The sequence below is a fragment of the Myotis daubentonii genome, chromosome 15 (assembly GCF_963259705.1).
Source record: "Myotis daubentonii chromosome 15, mMyoDau2.1, whole genome shotgun sequence".
In the NCBI taxonomy this organism is placed as follows: Eukaryota; Metazoa; Chordata; class Mammalia; order Chiroptera; family Vespertilionidae; genus Myotis; species Myotis daubentonii.
The window spans coordinates 30531366-30548334 of NC_081854.1; the positions used below are offsets into that span (position 1 = coordinate 30531366).

Here is a 16969-nt window from a genome sequence, read left to right on the forward strand (position 1 = left end):
AAATTAGTTGCAGAGCGCGTGACATTCCTGGAAGCATCCTTGAGAAAATGCAGAGCAGAACATGTGTGGCTGGATTCCAACACCTTTGTCGCTTATCTCGGGTCCTCCTGCCTCCCAGAAGCAGGTGGCCTCCCTCCCTGCCCCAAAGGCCGGGGCCCTCCCGGTGAGGCCAGGAGCTCCGGCTCCAGGAGAGCTCGGTGAGCGCTCAGGATAGACTGCGCATGGCAGATGTCAGCCTAAAACCTCCAGCGGCTTCTATCCCCGCAAACCTGTCCTCCAGGGCTTCCTGCTGCAGGGGAAGCGCCAGGGTGAGGCCAGAGGGAAGTGAGCGGAGACGGGGCTGTCTGCCCTCTCTCAGCAATGCCCGCCTTCTCCAGTCCTCTCCACCTCCCTCAGGCCTGGTCCCCAGACAGGACGAGGGTCACAGATCTGCTACCTGCAGTGGCTTCTAGCTCCTCCAGCTCCCACCAAAGGACATGGCGGGAGCTCCCCTCAGTTAATGAGCCACTCTGCCCAGGGTGGCCGCCAGCAGGCAGGCGTGGCTCTCTACAGTTAAATGCAGATCAGTTCTGATCAAACGCAACTAATGACCAGAGCCTCAGCCAACTAGCCGCAGTCCCCACATGGCCACTAGCTACCTTTTTGAACGGAGCAGTTATAGAATAGTTGGTTTGTCACAGGAAGTTCTAGCATAACATTGGGGGGAGGGCAGGGAGAGACCACATGCACACGCAGAGCACACAGACATTCACCATCATGGAAAGCGGAGGGTGATGCATGGAAACGCGTGCACACAGGGACACAGCCCCGGAGGCAGGGAGAGGTGCTGACACGTGTGAGGGAGGAGTGTGCCAAGGCCCTCGCAGGGACACACATCATCGTGAAGGAGCGTGAACACGAGGGGGGACGGCAGCGGGCAGCACCTGCTGGAACGTGGCCTTGGAGGACACCCTGCCCCGCCCGCCTGGCGCCCGACTCACCGTTTTCCCTGTGCTGGAAGGAAGGTGAGAACTCTTTGGCAGTGATCCTGGCGATCCGTGCTTCCTCCTGGGCCTTCTGAGCCGCAGTGAGGGCTGCCTCGGCCTTGGCCCGGGAGTGGGAGGTCCTGGGGGAGAGGCAGGAAGGGCAGTGAGCGCACAGGAGGCAGAGGGGCTGGGCAGCCCATCCCACAGTGGGCTGGGCCAGGACAGGATGCTGGGCGCCCTGGGGTATGTGCCCTCAGACTTGCGGGTCTCTCATTCCTTCATTCATTCAGCGAACATCCCTGGGCACCAACCAGACCAGCTCATTTGGGCACAGGGCACACCACCCCTGTGCGGGGCCTGGGTCCCAGATGAGCTCAGGTCCTGCAGCAAGAGTCCCTCCTCCGTGGGTCGTCCCACAGCCTGAAGCCGAGACCGGCTGACTCATCTCTGAGTCTCCAGGAGCGAGCAGGGGCTTAACCAATGTTGACCTGACAAATGAACAGTTTGGGGGGCAGGTGCACCCCGCCGCACCCAAGGGGCAGCCGGCTTTTGAGCGGGAACAGGCAGGCTTGATGGTGGACCCGCCAGCACTCAGAAGGCCAAGGGCATAAGGAACAAAAAACGCTCCTCCAGCCCCAGGCTTGGCTCCAGGCCCAGGGAGGAGCCGAATCGCTAGGAAGGATTCTCCAGACCCGTCCAGACGCCCACTATCCTGTGCCCAGGCTGCCCATCGCTCATCCCAGCAGGTGGCACTGCCACCCCCGGCTCCCCCTGAGAAAGAGGCCCAGGTGAGCCGAGAGCGGGGGGGAGGCGTCCCGGGAGGTCGCGCTGGGACTGCAGCTGGTCCCCGGTACACTCGCCCGGCGCTCCTTCCACTCCGACCCCTGCCCCACCCCACCCGCACGGGGCCAGGGGGCGTCCGCTCAGCCATCACCTGGCACCTTCTGGCAGCTGCTATCACCCACCCCGGTGTGTGGAAGAGCCAGGCTTAGAGAGTGGGCGTGAAATGCGGTCTCCAGATGCTGGGAGAAAGCAAGTCTGTCTCCCACGGGCTCTGCCCAGAGGCCAGGCCTAGCTCCTCCAGCACCTCATTGTGGGTGATGGCGCCACTCGGAGCCCAGGCGTGGCACCTCCAGGGAGGAGCCGAGAGGCTCAGTGGAAGTCACATGTCTGTGCCTCAGTTTCTCCCTTGGTCACACAGAATCAGTGACACCACTGACCTCATGAATGTATGGGGGTCGGGGGGCACATGAAGTCCCCAAGCACAGGCTGGGTGTGGGGGACGTGATCAGAATGGGTTTGCTCTCACGTCAATAAACATTCTGCACAGGTTGCACCAAGGGGCAGACCCGGTGATGCCCACGCCAGGTGGATGCGTGACGGACTTTCCGGGGAAGGACCAGGAGGCCAGCCGGTCAGCTGGAGGTTGCTGCCCCGAAATGTCTAGCCCAGGGTCCCAGGACTCTGCTCCCCAGCTGAGGCCCACATGAGGCCCTCCTCCCTCCATAAAACGAGGCTGGACTGGGTGCCCAAGGCAGGACGATGCCACGCGTCCCTACATCTCATTTGCCTGGTGTCCTGGCTCCAGGGAGCACTGCTTCCCGACACCAGGGAAACCGAGGCACAACGACCAGTCCAAGACACGGGGTAGCCTGCCCCTCAGCGGTCGCCTCTCAAGGCTCCTCTGAGCAGCCTGACCCTCCAACACCCAAGTTCCTCAGTCCACAGGCTTACCCCGGAGACCCCTCGCTCCTCGTGAGCGACCAGGCTTTCTCGTTTCAAAATTCCACCAATAACTAGGAACAACTTTGCTATAAGAAACAAACGTATGACATACGGACGCACAGTAAATCACAGCACGAACATGCGCAGGAAACGCGGCGAGCTGCGGAGGCTGCCCGCACGGCTGTCTCCAGGCTCCAGGGTCCCCGTTAAAACTCCTCTCCACGGCTCCCGCGGCCCGCCACCCGCCGCACCGCCTGGCCGCAGGCCCCAAGCTGAAGAGACACCCCTGCAAAATGTAGCGTGGAGCAGAGTCTGCTCAGAGTTCTCCCTCCTAGAAGTTGGGAAAAGATGACAGTCACTCAAGACAGCTGCAACCCCATGTCCCTTGGGAGCACAAGCTGAGATGCACCACCTTCTGGAGCAACGGTTCTCAACCTGGGGGTCGCGACCCCTCTGGGGGTCGAATGACCCTTTCACAGGGGTCGCCTAAGACCATCGGAAAACACATATATAATTACATATTGTTTTTGTGATTAATCACTATGCTTTAATTATGTTCAATTTGTAACAATGAAAATACATCCTGCATATCAGATATTTGCATGACGATTCATAACAGTAGCAAAATTACAGTTATGAAGTAGCAACGAAAATAATTTTTCTATGGTTGGGGGTCACCACAACCTGAGGAACTGTATTAAAGGGTCGCAGCATCAGAAAGGTTGAGAACCACTGTTCTAGAAGATTCCTTGGGAACCCTGTGGTTGTAATTACAACAGGAGAGGGGCGGGGCCTCGTGGAGACAAAGCCGTTACTAAAGCACCAGTTATTAACACTGAATCTGCATCAATAACAAACCAACTGGATAAATCATTCCCGCAGCCTTTGGCCCCTCCCCACCCACCGCCTCTGAGGACCACGCCCACCTGAAGCCCCAGCTCCAGCCCCGGCTCCCGAAGGCCACAGCCTAAAACGTGGGCTGGGACAGGTTCGTCGGTATCTCGAGGGCTGTCAGCGTCGCCACGTGAGAAACAGGTGGAAGTCAGACCCACTGAGGCCGGCGTGAGCCTCCACGGCCACACGCAGGTGGGAGAGTCAGTGACGAGGGGCAGGACCAGGTGGCAGGGTGAGTGGAGCAGAGGCCTGCGGAGCCAGCTCCCGCCACTTGTCCCGCATCCGTCCTGGGCTGAGACCCAGAGAGCCGACAGCTACAGCAGCACGACACCCCAGCCTGGAGTCCTGGAGGCTGACCGAGGCCCGAGTGACCCCTGGAGGGGCTCTGAACTGGGGGCCTTTGGGAGGGCCCATGTGTCCCCTGAAATTATACTCAAAATGCTCTACTCGCACCCCCCAAACCTCCAAAGAGGAGGGTGCACACCTTTCATCCGATTCCGTGAGGCTCTGTGACTCCCCTAAGCTAAGACACTGGCCGTCTGAACGCGGCAGGTCCCGATGGGGAACAGCAGCGCAGCACGTGGCTCGATCCCTCCAGGGCGCCCGGGAGCCCGGCGCACCCCGACTCACCCCGACTCACCCCGACCCAGCCGCGGGCTCCGCGCTCACGGCTGCTGGAGTGGTGTGTGCTGTGGCTTCTCTCCAGGACATGCCCCAGGCAGGGCTTTCTTTGTTTTTAGAATAACTTTTATCAAGATATAACTCACATACCTTACAATCTTCCATTTAAAACTCAGTGGTTTTTAGTGTATTCACAGAGCCCTGCAACCATCACCACAATCAATTTTAGAACATCTTTGCCCCCAAAAGAACCCTGCTCCCTTTGCAGGAGTAACACCCTTCCCATTTCCCCCAGCACCTTCCCACCAGCCGAGGCAGCTCCAGCTACTTCCTGTCTCAGTCAATAGGCCTATTCTGGACATGCCACACCCAACTAGTTGGGTTTTTTTTAAGGTTTTTGTTTTTTTAATCCTTTTCTTAAAAAAAAAACGGAGGTATAACCCACATGACATAAAATAAACCATTTAGAAGTGTTCGGTCATGGCAGCCTGCACACCCCCAGTGCTGTGCAGCCACCACCTCTCCCTGTGGAACATTCCTGTCACCCCAAAAGGAGGCCCGAACCCATGAGCAGTCACCGCCCACTCCAACGACGCCCCAAGCCCTGGGGGTTCTGAGTGACAGCTCAGTTCACTAAGCACCTCCCATCCTCACACGCTTCAGCTGCAATGGCGCTGTGTCGGACACCGGGCCCCTCCCCAGCTGGCCGAGGGCCCCTAACCCCAGGGACGGGGGAAATCAGCTGGCAAAGGAGCGTCACAGCTGACCAGATGAGTGCCCCCAAAGCCCTGTGTCTGGCTGGGACCCGAGCAGGTGACGTCCACCCTGAACCACCCGCGCACCTTTGTACACCAAGGGGCACACAATGCGCTCGTGCCCAGAGGATGGAATCCTGAAAAACAAGCATGTTTTAGGGGCTGTGGCCCGAGCAATGGAGAGAGTGAGTGGCCAGGCAGACAGGGGAGAGGGCGTGGGGCCTCCCAAAACTGGTGGCTCCAAGGATGGGGGATTAAAAGGCCAAGGACAGTGGACAAGGCTGGGGACCCGTCACACTGGTCAGTACAGCATTTATTTATCTTGTACTCCGTCGTCTTCTAACAAGGGTAGGCAGACAAACGAACCACTAACAGAGTAACTTAAAGTCACGAGGAAACGAGGGGAATGGACAGAGGCAGGAAGCCAGGGGTGCATGCCTGGGCCCGGCCACCTAGAGGGCTCGAGCTCCCTGGAGGCCAAGGCGAGCAGGGACCAGCATGGATGAGGGTAAGGGTGCACATCAGCCACAATCAAAGCTGTGCCCAGGAGAGGGACAGGCAGGCCAGATTCTGCACCTGCAGGAAGTCTCTCAGCCTCACAGCTTTCCCTGGGGGCATCTTGCAAAGACCCTCACTGCAGGCTGCCAGGGCTGCGCAAGGCGAGTTCCCTGAAAACAAATGGAGGAGCCCGGAGGCCCCTGCAGACGGGCATCGCAGGTCTGGAACAGGGCCCAGCGCTGTCCCGTGGAGATTCTTCCCTAAGCGGAGCCTGGAGGGCTTGGGGCCGGCATCGCCCTGACAAGATGTGAGGCAGACATTGTCTGCTGCCTGCTATCGGCAGACCTGTAAGTCCCTAGCAGTCACTGCTGCCGACCATGACAGATGCTGATGAATACGGAGCCCCAGAGGGCTCCGAACCAAGAACGGGCCTGACCACCCAAGAGAGGGGACAGCAGGAAGATGGCCCGATTGCGAGGGAAAGGCAGGAGGGCCAGCTCAGGGTAGAATGAGCAGCTGCCAGGCTGCAGGCTGCAGGGGGAATGGGGAGCTATGGATGATTGTTGAGGAGCAGCAGTGTGTGCCCAAGTCCACAGCCAAGTGCAGCAGGCTGGATCGGACAAGGCTGCTCACAGGATGAAGTTACAGGGAAACACGAATGTGAGATTTTGTGTTTTAAAGGGAGCACGTTTGATGGTTCCTCACTTAGAAAGGAATAACGTGAATTTGTTTATTATACAAGCGCCCACCTCACAGAACTCAGCTGAAATCCCCCGAAAGTCAGGCTAACGGGGCATCGTTCCAAAGCATTTCTGCACACACGTGTCCCAGCAGCATGTGTGCAAACGCACATGTGCCGTCCTCCGGTCCTGCCTGCATGGGCATGCGGCTCAGTGACGGCAGCCTTTCCTGGGAGGGGCGTGTCCAGAGGTCGAGCGAAGGTCATGCTTTCACCAGACATGCTTCTGTTTTGTCCTGAACCCCTGCCTGGAAACAAAACCACCCCTTCCCGCCTGGCTGACTCTCAGAGGCAGGTCTGCTCCTGGGAGGGCCCCTTGCACATGACATCTTCAGGGCACCCCCACTCCGCTGCATGGCCTGACCTTGAGCCTGAGACTCTGCTGCCCGCCTCAAAGCGAGCATGGGGAGTGTGCACCCCTCAGGTCCCGTGGACCTGTCGTCACAGCGCCCATCGACCCACCGTGATGGGTGCCTGTCATGAATGCCCCGCCGTGCGCTCCTGGGCAGGAGGGCATGCTGCTGCCCCGCTGCTCGGAGCCCCCAGCACGCACAGCACAAGCGAGCCAGTGGGACACTCCCCTGAAGGGGCCACTATTGGTTCCCACAGCTTCACTCAGTAAATATACCACAAACGTTAATGCACCAACATCATACGTGTGTTTACATATATACGTTCACACATGCATAAAAAGAAAACGCTGTGCCAACCTTAAAATAAAATTCCATCAAGACGAGTGCTTTTAATAGAGAAAACCTCCCAGTGCATCGCGAAGGTGAACTTTAAATGAGACTTTCAGGATCCCGCCAGCAGCCAAGCTCCTGATGGGTAAGGGCTCAGGGGGCAAGTCCCCACTGGCTGACACCTGGGGTGGGAGGGGGGGGAGGCAGGGGAGGGGTTGGGAGGCCAATGAGCTCGGGGGCCTCCTCACTTGCTGGCCACTCCACAGGCTGCATCTCAATCATTTCTTCCTCCCACCCCCAATGTTAATCAGGCCTGTACCCCCTTTCCCACTCCCCCAACCAGCTGGGAGCCCAGACCATGAAACCTAGCCGGGGTCCCTGTGCTGTTGCTGACCAGTGGGCGGGCGGGGTCGGCTCCTCCCATGTGGGAGCCAGCCCCCACGGGATGGATATGCAGCCTCAGGGGCGACATATAAGTCGAAGTCACAGATGCATAAGACATAGAAATAGGCAGGGCATGGGGTGACCTTCCCATGTCCCCCCAGGTCCACCCTTAGCACCTATACCGAACTGAATGGTGTCCCCCAAACTTTGTCCTCTGGAAGCTGGGAATGTGACTTTAATTTGGAAATTGGGTCTCATGAGGTGTGACAAAACCCTGCTGGCCTGGCTACCCCCCAGTGTCTGACCGGCAAGTCAGGGGCGAACCCGGGAATGGGCATCTCTCAAACTCCCAAGGGACGCTGCTGGCAGTGCAGGGATGTGAGTCTGAGAACTGCTGCACAGACGTGGGAGGCTCTAAATTCTGTGCCCGCTAACTGCCTGCTCCTCACTGTTCTGCTGTCCTGGACAGCCTGCCTTCCAGCCCTGAGGGGGCCAGACACCACACCCGCCCCACACCGGGTTGAGGGCACGCCTGCCCCCACACCGGCCCCCTCCGTCTGCAGGAGTGGGGATGCGATCTGCTGGTGCGTTTCCAGCCCCACCACCCCTTCCCCGAGCTCAGAACTGGATTTTCTTCATGTGCGCTGCCCAACGAGAGCCAACTGCTTGAGGGCAGGTCTGCCTGACACGCAGGCCCGCAAAGCTCTACGGTGGGTCCCACAGGGCGAGGCCCCTGGGCACCCGGCTGTCGGCAGTGCTGGTGACCAAGGGACTAAACTGGGCCTGGGGGTTTTTCCAGGAGACCCCCCCTTCCACGCATGCCTGTATTTAGCACTTGCTGAGCACCTACTGTGTGCTTGCTGTTGCCTCAGCCATGGAAAGAGGCATAGCAGAAAAGGAAGCGTAGTAGGAAAGGTGGGTGCCGCACAGGGGCCTTGGGATGCTGGGAGGCTTGTGCTGGGCCCCATCACCTTCATTGGCCCTCAACCCCATCGTATCCCAGCAGATGCCCTGTCCTGGGTCAGCGGTCTCCCACACATTGCAAAGGACACCTGGCACTGTTTTCCAAAGCACTCATGTTCCCATCCACGACCACGTAACACAGGCACAGTATCACTCCTCTCTGACCAATGAGGAACAGGCACGGAGCTCTGGGCTCCTCTCTGACCAATGAGGAACAGGCACGGAGCTCTGGGCTCCTCTCTGACCAATGAGGAACAGGCACGGAGCTCTGGGCTCCTCTCTGACCAATGAGGAACAGGCATGGAGCTCTGGGCTCCTCTCTGACCAATGAGGAACAGGCACGGAGCTCTGGGCTTCCATGTTCCATTGGTGGTCTGGCCTAGTTGATGATGCAAATTCTCTTCCAGCTCAGAATCGTGCCCAGAGTCTAGGATAAAGGGCCGGATCCTGAGGTTGTGTTGTCCTCCCAGCCACCTGCTTCCGGGAAGGACCATGTACTGGGGTGAATAGTGTCTCCCCCCAAGTTCACCAGAGCCCGTGAGCACGGCCTCAGCTGGAAATAGCACATATGCAGTTAGTTCAGATAAGGTCATGCTTGTTGGATGAGGCTGGGCCCTAAGTCCAATGAGGGGGGGAAGGCCACGCGAGGACGGAGACGAGGCCTGGAGGCCCCAGGAGCTGGAAGAGGCAGGAAGGCCTCCCCCTCTCCCCCCAAGGATCCTCCAAGGAGCTACAGGCAGAAACCCACCTGGCCCCACCCGGGACGCTCCCTGTGCAGGGAGCAGCAGGCTTTGCACACCTCCCGAGTGCCAGGTAGGCTGTGGCTGGCAGCGGGCGGAGGCAGACACGTTTCTCGGGCCACACGAGTGGTCATCCTTCAGAAGTGGAGATGTGCTTTGGGTACATTGAGAGGAAAAGGCACCAAACAGATGCCTGGTGTTATGAGGTCCCGCCTCCCTGACAGCCCCATAAAGCCCAGGGCCGGTGGGAATTCAGGCCTCGGTGCTGATGCTGACTGTGCCTCGAAGAGGCCCCGAGGGAGATGGAACAAGGGAGACTTGGTCTCTGGACAACTGGGGGGACTGCCCAGGGCCACTCCTCCCCTTCCTCTCCCCCTCCCACAGAGGCCAGTGACAGGCTCCACATGCTCGGCTGTCCCCACAGCCTGTGGAGACACAATGCCAGCCCTGCCCTCCAGGGCTTACACCGTCTTCCTTCCAGCAGCCTTGGGGGCGAACGCTGTGACGCCTCAGAGGTGACCCAGAACAGGTCACAGCGGAAGTGTCCTCTGGACCTCGTAACTGCCACCTCCCCCCGAGTTTCTATAACAGCTCTATTGAGGTCTGCTCACATAACACGCAATTTTCCACTTACTACTTGGTGGTTTTAGCACATTCAGACGTGCCACCAGCACCACCTCATTCCAGAGCATTTCCGTCTCCCCTACAGGAAACCCTGCGCCCGCTGGCTGTCACTCTCCCCCTCCCCCAACCCTGGCACCACCAATGCATTTCCTGTCTCTGAGGACTTCCCGCCCGGACATCTCATATAACGGAATTAGGCAGCACGGGGCCTTTGCGTCTGGTTTCTCTGAGTGTCCTGTTTCTGAGGTTCAGCCACTGGCAGCGTGGCCGTGCTTTTCAGGGCTGAGTCATACTCCACAGCGCGGTTATTCCTCTACGATGAGCCCATGTGGCTTATCCAGTCACCACGGTGGGCACGGGCTGCTCCCACATTCTGGCGATTGTGCTGCTGTGAACACGGTGTGCATGGCTCTATGTGAACGTGTCTTTGCTCCCTCTCAACTCCTTTCTTTCTTTCCCTTCCTTCCCTTTTCTGGCTTCTTCTCCCTTCCTCCTGCCACCCCATCCTTCCTCCTGCCACCCCATCCTTCCTCCACACCCTCTTCCCCCCTGCCCCGGCTCCAAGTGCCACACAGGTCTCTGAGCTGAGAGGGTGGCTTGGGCCCAGCTGTCTCCAACTTTGGGTGTCAGGGCGTCAGCGTGCTGTAGCCAGACCCTCTATTCTGCGTTAAACTGACTCTGAGCTTCTACACTCTGGTCTGCATGCCCGACGCCTGGCTGGGGCTGGCAGGTCAGGATTTCTTCTGCTGAGCTGGTTTCCTCATTTATTACCAGGGGCAAAGCAGCTGGTTGGCAAAGTACCCACAGGAGACAAACATATGCATCCAGGTAAGGCCCTTTCAGATTCAGACAAGACGGTGTGGGGGAGGGCGGGCGGGACCAGCCTCCTGTGGGATCCAGGACTGAGCCCCATCCTCTGCCAAGTCCAAATTCCAGGCGTGCATAGGGCCATGCTCCCTCCGGAGGCTCTGTCGGAGGGTCCTTCCTGCCTCTGCCAGCGCCTGGGGCTCCGGGTGTCCCTGGGCTGTGGCCACATCACTCCAAGACTGTCTGCCCACGGACTCCCCTGTGTGTCTGGCTGCTCTTCTGTCTCTGACAAGGACACCAGTCATCGATTTAGGGCGTCCCTCATCCAGGGTGGCTGCATTTCCAGGCCCTTCACTCAACTCCATCTGCACAGACTCTTTTTCCAAGGAAGGGTCCTGGTGGACGAGTGTGTCGGGGGCCATGGTTCAGCTCGGGGATGCCGGGCTCGCTGCTGCCTGGCTGGGGTCACTGCACAAGGAGGCAGGGCCGGTGCCTGCCCCACACAGAATACCTTTCCCTCTGTCGGTGTGCAAGGCCGTCTCCCGCCACCGGCAGGAGGGCCGTGTCAGACCCGTGTGTCCCGCCCCGCCTCCCCCCCCCCCCCCCATGGGCCAGCGAAGGACAGGTGTTTTTTAGGGGAGAACAGACAACTGTGGTTTCCCTGAACAAAAGCTGATATCTCAGAGCCAGAATTGAGGGAAACACGAGTGCGGGAATTATAATTTCACATCAGCGCAACATCCTTCCTCTGGCGGCCGCGTGCCGGGCCATTCACCCTTTGTCTCTGCATCACCAAATACGCGCTAAGGAGCTGCCTCCAGCCAAGGAATAACGTGTCTCAGTAAAGGATCGTGGAGATGCGATAAGGCCTGTTATGTCAGTAAATGAGCACAGTGCTGGCTCACAGAAAGGCCCACCCACTCGGCCTCCCATTGATGGGCTAAGAACCAGGGGGTTCCGTCAGCTGCAGCCTGGGCAGGAGCAGCAGAGCCAATACTTCCGGTGCCACGGCCGCACACCGGGCTCCCGCACGGTCTTGTCTGACCTCTTGCCTATAGACGGCCATCCAGGTCCAGTCACCCTCCATGTGCTCAGCCCCTCGCACTCGCTCCACTCATCCCGACGCCCTGAGGTCGGCGAGGCCCTCTTTTGCAGGTGAGAAAACTTGGGGCCTGGGATGTTGAGGGACCTGTCTGGGGTCCCAGGAAGTGGTGGCAGAGTCCGGGACGCATTGAGCAGGTCGGGGACAGCCCGGATGCCAGCATTTTAAGGAAGGATGTGCCATTGTTCAATAGGAACAGCAGTCCTGGTGCCTCCCTGTGGCTCCCGCCAGGTTCCCTGATTCAGGATCCCGCCCCATCCCACCCCTACCGTGTCTCTCCCATCCATACCTTCTCAGCCATGGAGGAGAAATGGGCAGGAAATGGGCAGGCTGTGCAATCCAGGCTTTGCCCTAGGAGTAGGAGAGGGGCTGACAGCCGGGGTTACCCAGCCAAGGGGGCGAGGCTGATGACACAGGACAGGAGCACTGATGAGGATCAAATCTCCACACATTTCACAGATGAGAAAACCAAGACCTAGGGAGGTGAGGGGACCCTCCAGCATCGCACCCAGGGGAAGTGGGGTCGGGTCTCAGACCAGGGGTTCTGGGCCCGCACAGGGCAGGGGGTTCTGACAGCCAGCAGGAGGCAGGGGTCTTTTCTTCCTGTTTTCAAAATGTGTTGTTTCCCACCACCCCTCAACCCTGGAAGATCTTCACGCATTACAGAGGGTATATGCACACGTCATGGGGGAGCTGTGTCCGAACTAGACAGGAAGTTCTAACCCCTGGGACCCATGAATGTGACCTTGTTTGAAAGTAGGGTCTTTGCAGATGTAATAAAGCTAAAATGTGATCTTTAGGGTGGGTCCCTAATCCACGTATGAAAAGAGGGACTAGGACACGGACACACACAGAGGGAAGGACAGGGGAGAAGCCACCATCCGCCAGTCAAGACGGGAGGCCTCAGACAGAGCCAGGCAGGCGGCACCGGGATCTCGGGCCTGCAGTGTCCAGCCCGGGAGAGAGAAATCTGCTGCTTCAGCTGTGGGAGCAGACTAAGGCAGAATCTGTTCCATTTCCGCAGCCTCCTCTCACTTGTGGCCTCTCTTTCTTACTGGCCATTGCTCATCCTGAAGTCCCACTCTGGCCTTCAGTTCGACCCAATCCCACTAGCCTGGTGGCTCAGGGGGGCTCCCATAACCAAATCCCAAGGCAAAGAAAGCAAACCTCTGGCCCTGCCTTCAAAGCAAGCCCAGCTTCCGGACCACTATGTCGAGGACAGAGACAGCCCAGCCGAGAGCAAGTTGTTCCTCCTTGGCTGCAGTTGCCAAGGCAACCCTGCCTCCCAGAGGGAGGGACCCACAACCAGGGCTTGGTGTGCAGCAGGCCTCCCACCCTTCTGAGCCAGTGCCCAGAACATGACCCAGCCCTGGAGGTCAGTCCCCGAGGACTGGAGCCCATCTCTTCTGTATTTGGGATCCCCAGTCCCTGCAGCCCAGTGTCAGCCAGCAGAAGGCTCAGTCCATACACAGAATTAGTGTTATTCCTATTTTATAGGTGAGGAAACAGGCCAGAGAACCTGGAAGCCGGGTTCCGAACCCGATCTCCCTGCCCTGCATGTCTGCCTGTGAAGTGCTGTGAGGTGTCCTGGAGCCCCCATCTCCGCAGGGGTCTAAAACCTCACTGCCTTGGGCCCCTAAGCGAGGAAGCCGGTGCTTCGTCCTCCCCCTCGGCCTCCCTGCCCGCCCCCCAGCCAGCCCTGTCCCCTTGCTGCATGGTGAAATGTATTTTGGTAAACAGGCTGCCAGTCCCACTCAGCATGGACCCAATGCTTCTTCTGGATGAGGGGCTGCACCTTTCGCCAGCCCTGTGACGTCCTCCCCAGGAGTCCATGCTCTAGCGATCTGTCTATAAGCAGGGGGACCCTTTCCAGGCTCGGCTGAGAGAGGAAGGGGTCAGGCTGGTGCAGGGGAGGGGGAGATGCCGGCAGGGACCAGTGGCCTCAACGATGATGGTACACACTTGAGTATGTTCAGCTGAGAGCAGCCACAGCCTTGGTCCTCATGGGGAGCCAGTGCCTGCAGAATCAGCTGGGAGATGGTCAGAAATGCAGGTTCTCAGACCTTTGCTTGGCAAGGTCTCAGAAGCACCAGCTGATGGCACAGGAGAAGGTGAATTCCCACTCCCTCCATCTCATATTCTGCCTGGAGTGCTCCCCCCACCACTCAGTGGGTTCCAGAACCACACACTAGAGCAGTGGTTCTCAACCTTCCTAATGCTGCGACCCTTTAATATTGTTCCTCATGTTGTGGTGACCCCCAACTATAAAAATATTTTCGTTGCTACTTTATAACTGTAATTTTGCTACTGTTATGAATCATAATGTAAATATCTGATATGCAGGATGTATTTTCATTGTTTGCGACCCACAGGTTGAGAACCGCTGCACTAGAGGGAGGATACCCTGAGAGTCCCTGGGAACCTGCTGGGGCACAAACAGGTCAAGAAATTTGCCCCAGAGAAACCCACCCCAAGAAAGGCTAGGCTGAGACAGGACACTGCCTCCAAGTCCATAGTTTTGCCCATGGTGATTTGGGGGGGGGGGGGTGCCGAGAAGGTGGGAATCCTCATGGGAAGCTCAGTCCTTTACCTGTGGAGACACCTGGGCCGGTCACCAGTCCCCACAGGCCTTAATTTTTCCATCTGCAAAATGGAGCCATCTCAAGGATTAACTGAAATAGCATAGGCCACACCCCTACCACATGACCAGCACATAGTAAATGCTGGAAGATTTGGTAGCTGTGTTCTTTCAACCCTCGGTGGCAGGCCCTGCCCATCAGTGGGGAAGGGGGCTGTAGGTGCCTGAGCCAGCCCTGCTCCTCCCTAGGATGGGGGGTGCTTCCCCCCTCCAGGGCCCTTCCCAGCTGCCCCCCTGTGACTTAGACGGGCTTTCCCCCAGCCATCCTCCAGTGCTCCCGCCCTGCCATGAGCTGAGATGGAGCAGACCCCTGGCAAGACCAATGGAGCTCTGAGCACAGGCTTGCAACCACAGCCCCAGTGTAGACTGTCCCCCAACCTCCATGGGTCTGCTGCCACCAGGTTGGCCCACCCAAGGCTCCAGAGTACTGGCAGGGAGGGAGTGTTAGAAGGAGCTGCTGTGTTCAGAACAGGCAGAGGGGCCCTGGAGTCCAGACTTTGGCCATCCTGGGGTAGAGTCCTAGGGCCCTTTCCCCCCATTGGCAAATGGAACATCCCTTCTTGGCACAGCCCTGAACCCAATGGACCAGAATGCCTTGGGGGATTAAAAATGGCAGCAGAGTAAGTGGATGCTGCACGGACATGCTCCCAAGACCAAACTGGAATTACAACTAAAATACAGGAAATCTTCCTGAATAATCAACAGAAGACTCACTGGAGAGAAACCTGATAATTGAGGACAGAAAGTGGAGACCACATAGAGACTGGTAGGAGAGGCGGAGGCACAAAAGGGCTGGCCAGGCTCCTACAGACAGCAATTGAAGTACTGGAGAAATATCTCAGCTGTGGGGGGTTGCCATTGAGAACTCTGGGGTCTAATCCCCAAGCTGGGCCCCTCAGCAGAGAGCACCAGAACTGAGAAGGATACCCACATAACACCTGGCTGTGAGAAGTAGCAGGGTTGTTGCTCACCAGGGAGAGATGGCTGGAAATGCAGGCACCCTCATAAAGGGCAATGCACAAAATTTCCTGTGCAGCCACTCACCTTGTGCTCCGGCAGAGGGAGGGCAGAGTGGACTGGAGCTGTGTGAGCAGAAGCCAGGGTTGGGGGCTCTGGGGTTAGAGCTTAGAAGGCAGACACCCCAGTTTCCTGTGCTGAGTCATTTCCTCATGTTGCAGAGGTCATCTTTCTTAGGCAGACAATTGCTATCTATGTGGTTTTACCTGGGGAGCAGACAGTTGGCCCACCCTATTGGAAAACACCTTGCCCCACGGTGTGGAGTTTCTGAGGCCCATTAAGAAACTGAGAATGGCGCCCGCCTCCGGCCCGCGCCGGGGTCTAAAGCAAGCAGGGAGGGAAGAGGCTTTGGAGGCGCTGCCTTCTTGTCCGCGGCGCCAGGCCCTTCCCAGCCTCGGCAATGCGGTGGCCCCTGCGAGGGGGAAGGAGTCGTCGGGGTTGAGCGCCCCCCGGAGCCGAGCCGAGGGCTCACGCTCTACCGACCGCCCGGGCCCGGCCCACTGGAAGGTAAACGCCGCCTCGGCTGCGGCCTGGCTGCCGGCCGGCCCCTCCCTCCCCAGGCCCCGCCGCCGACAGGACGGGCCTTTGGATGCCCGGACCTTCCCTGTTAGCCACCTGCAAGGTCCCCACCAGCATGGCCAACGCGTTTCCAGCGGGAACCTTGTCAAACGAGCGCTACCGCTAAATGAGTGGTGGATTGGCCCCAAGTAAAAGTACAGTGTATGTATCCAACTTGCCCTTTTCCCTGACCAACAATGACTTATACCGGATATTTTCCAAGTATGGCAAAGTTGTAAAGGTTACTATAATGAAAGATAAAGATACCAGGAAGAATAAAGGTGTTGTATTTATTTTATTTTTGGATAAAGACTCTGCACAAAACTGCACCAGGGCAATAAACAACAAACAGTTATTTGATAGAGTGATAAAAGCAAGCATTGCTATTGACAATGGAAGAGCAGCTGAGTTCATCCGATGACGAAACTACTTTGATAAATCTAAGTGTTATGAATGTGGGGAAAGTGGACACTTAAGTTATGCCTGTCCTAAAAATATGCTTGGAGAATGTGAACCTCCAAAGAAGAAAGAGAAAAAGAAATAAAAGAAAATTCCTGAACCAGAAGAAGAAATTGAAGAAGTAGAAGAAAGTGAAAATGAAGGAGAAGATCCTTCTCTTGACAGCCTCAGTCAGGCCATAGCTTTCCAGCAAGCCAAAATTGAAGAAGAACAAAAAAAGTGGAAACCCAGTTCAGGGGGTCCCTCAACCTCTGATGATTCAAGATGCCCAAGGATAAAGAAGAGCACATATTTCAATGATGAGGAAGAACTTAGTGATTAAAATTATATTTATTATGTAAATATTTTTTTAAAGATTTAATCTTAAAGTACCAAGTTCAATTGGGACTAAAGATTGTTTTTAGAATTTGATCATAAAAATACTTAATGCCAAGTAATTTTTTTACTATAAAATAGTTCACCCTAGCCAGATAGTTGAGTTGGTTAGAGGGTCATCCCAGTTGTGGGTTCAGTCCCCAATCAGGGCACATATAAAAATCAATCAATATATGCATAAAAAAGTGGAACATCAGCCTGGCCAGCATGGCTCAGTGGTTGAGCATCAACTAGGAACCAAGGAGGTCATGGTACAATTGCAGGTCAGGACACATGCCCAGGATACAGGCTCAATCCCCAGTGTGAGGCTTGCAAGAGGCAGCCAGTCAATGATGCTCTCTCATCATTGATATTTCTATCTATCTCCCTTTCTCTCTCTCTAAAATCAATAAATATTTTTAAAATTACTATAAAGTAGTTAT

General features: G+C 57.0%; 1 protein-coding gene and 1 pseudogene across 1 annotated transcript in view; one reads left to right on the top strand and one right to left on the bottom strand.

The window, feature by feature from the left end:
• JPH3 (junctophilin 3) overlaps positions 1–16969 on the bottom strand; it is a 94011-nt gene that overhangs the window by 5800 nt on the left and 71242 nt on the right. The window contains exon 3 of the mRNA XM_059667120.1: positions 981–1105. Within this exon, the coding sequence (XP_059523103.1) occupies positions 981–1105 (125 nt within the window). The remainder of the gene's footprint in view (positions 1–980; positions 1106–16969) is intronic.
• LOC132217099 (zinc finger CCHC-type and RNA-binding motif-containing protein 1-like) lies at positions 15468–16519 on the top strand (annotated as a pseudogene).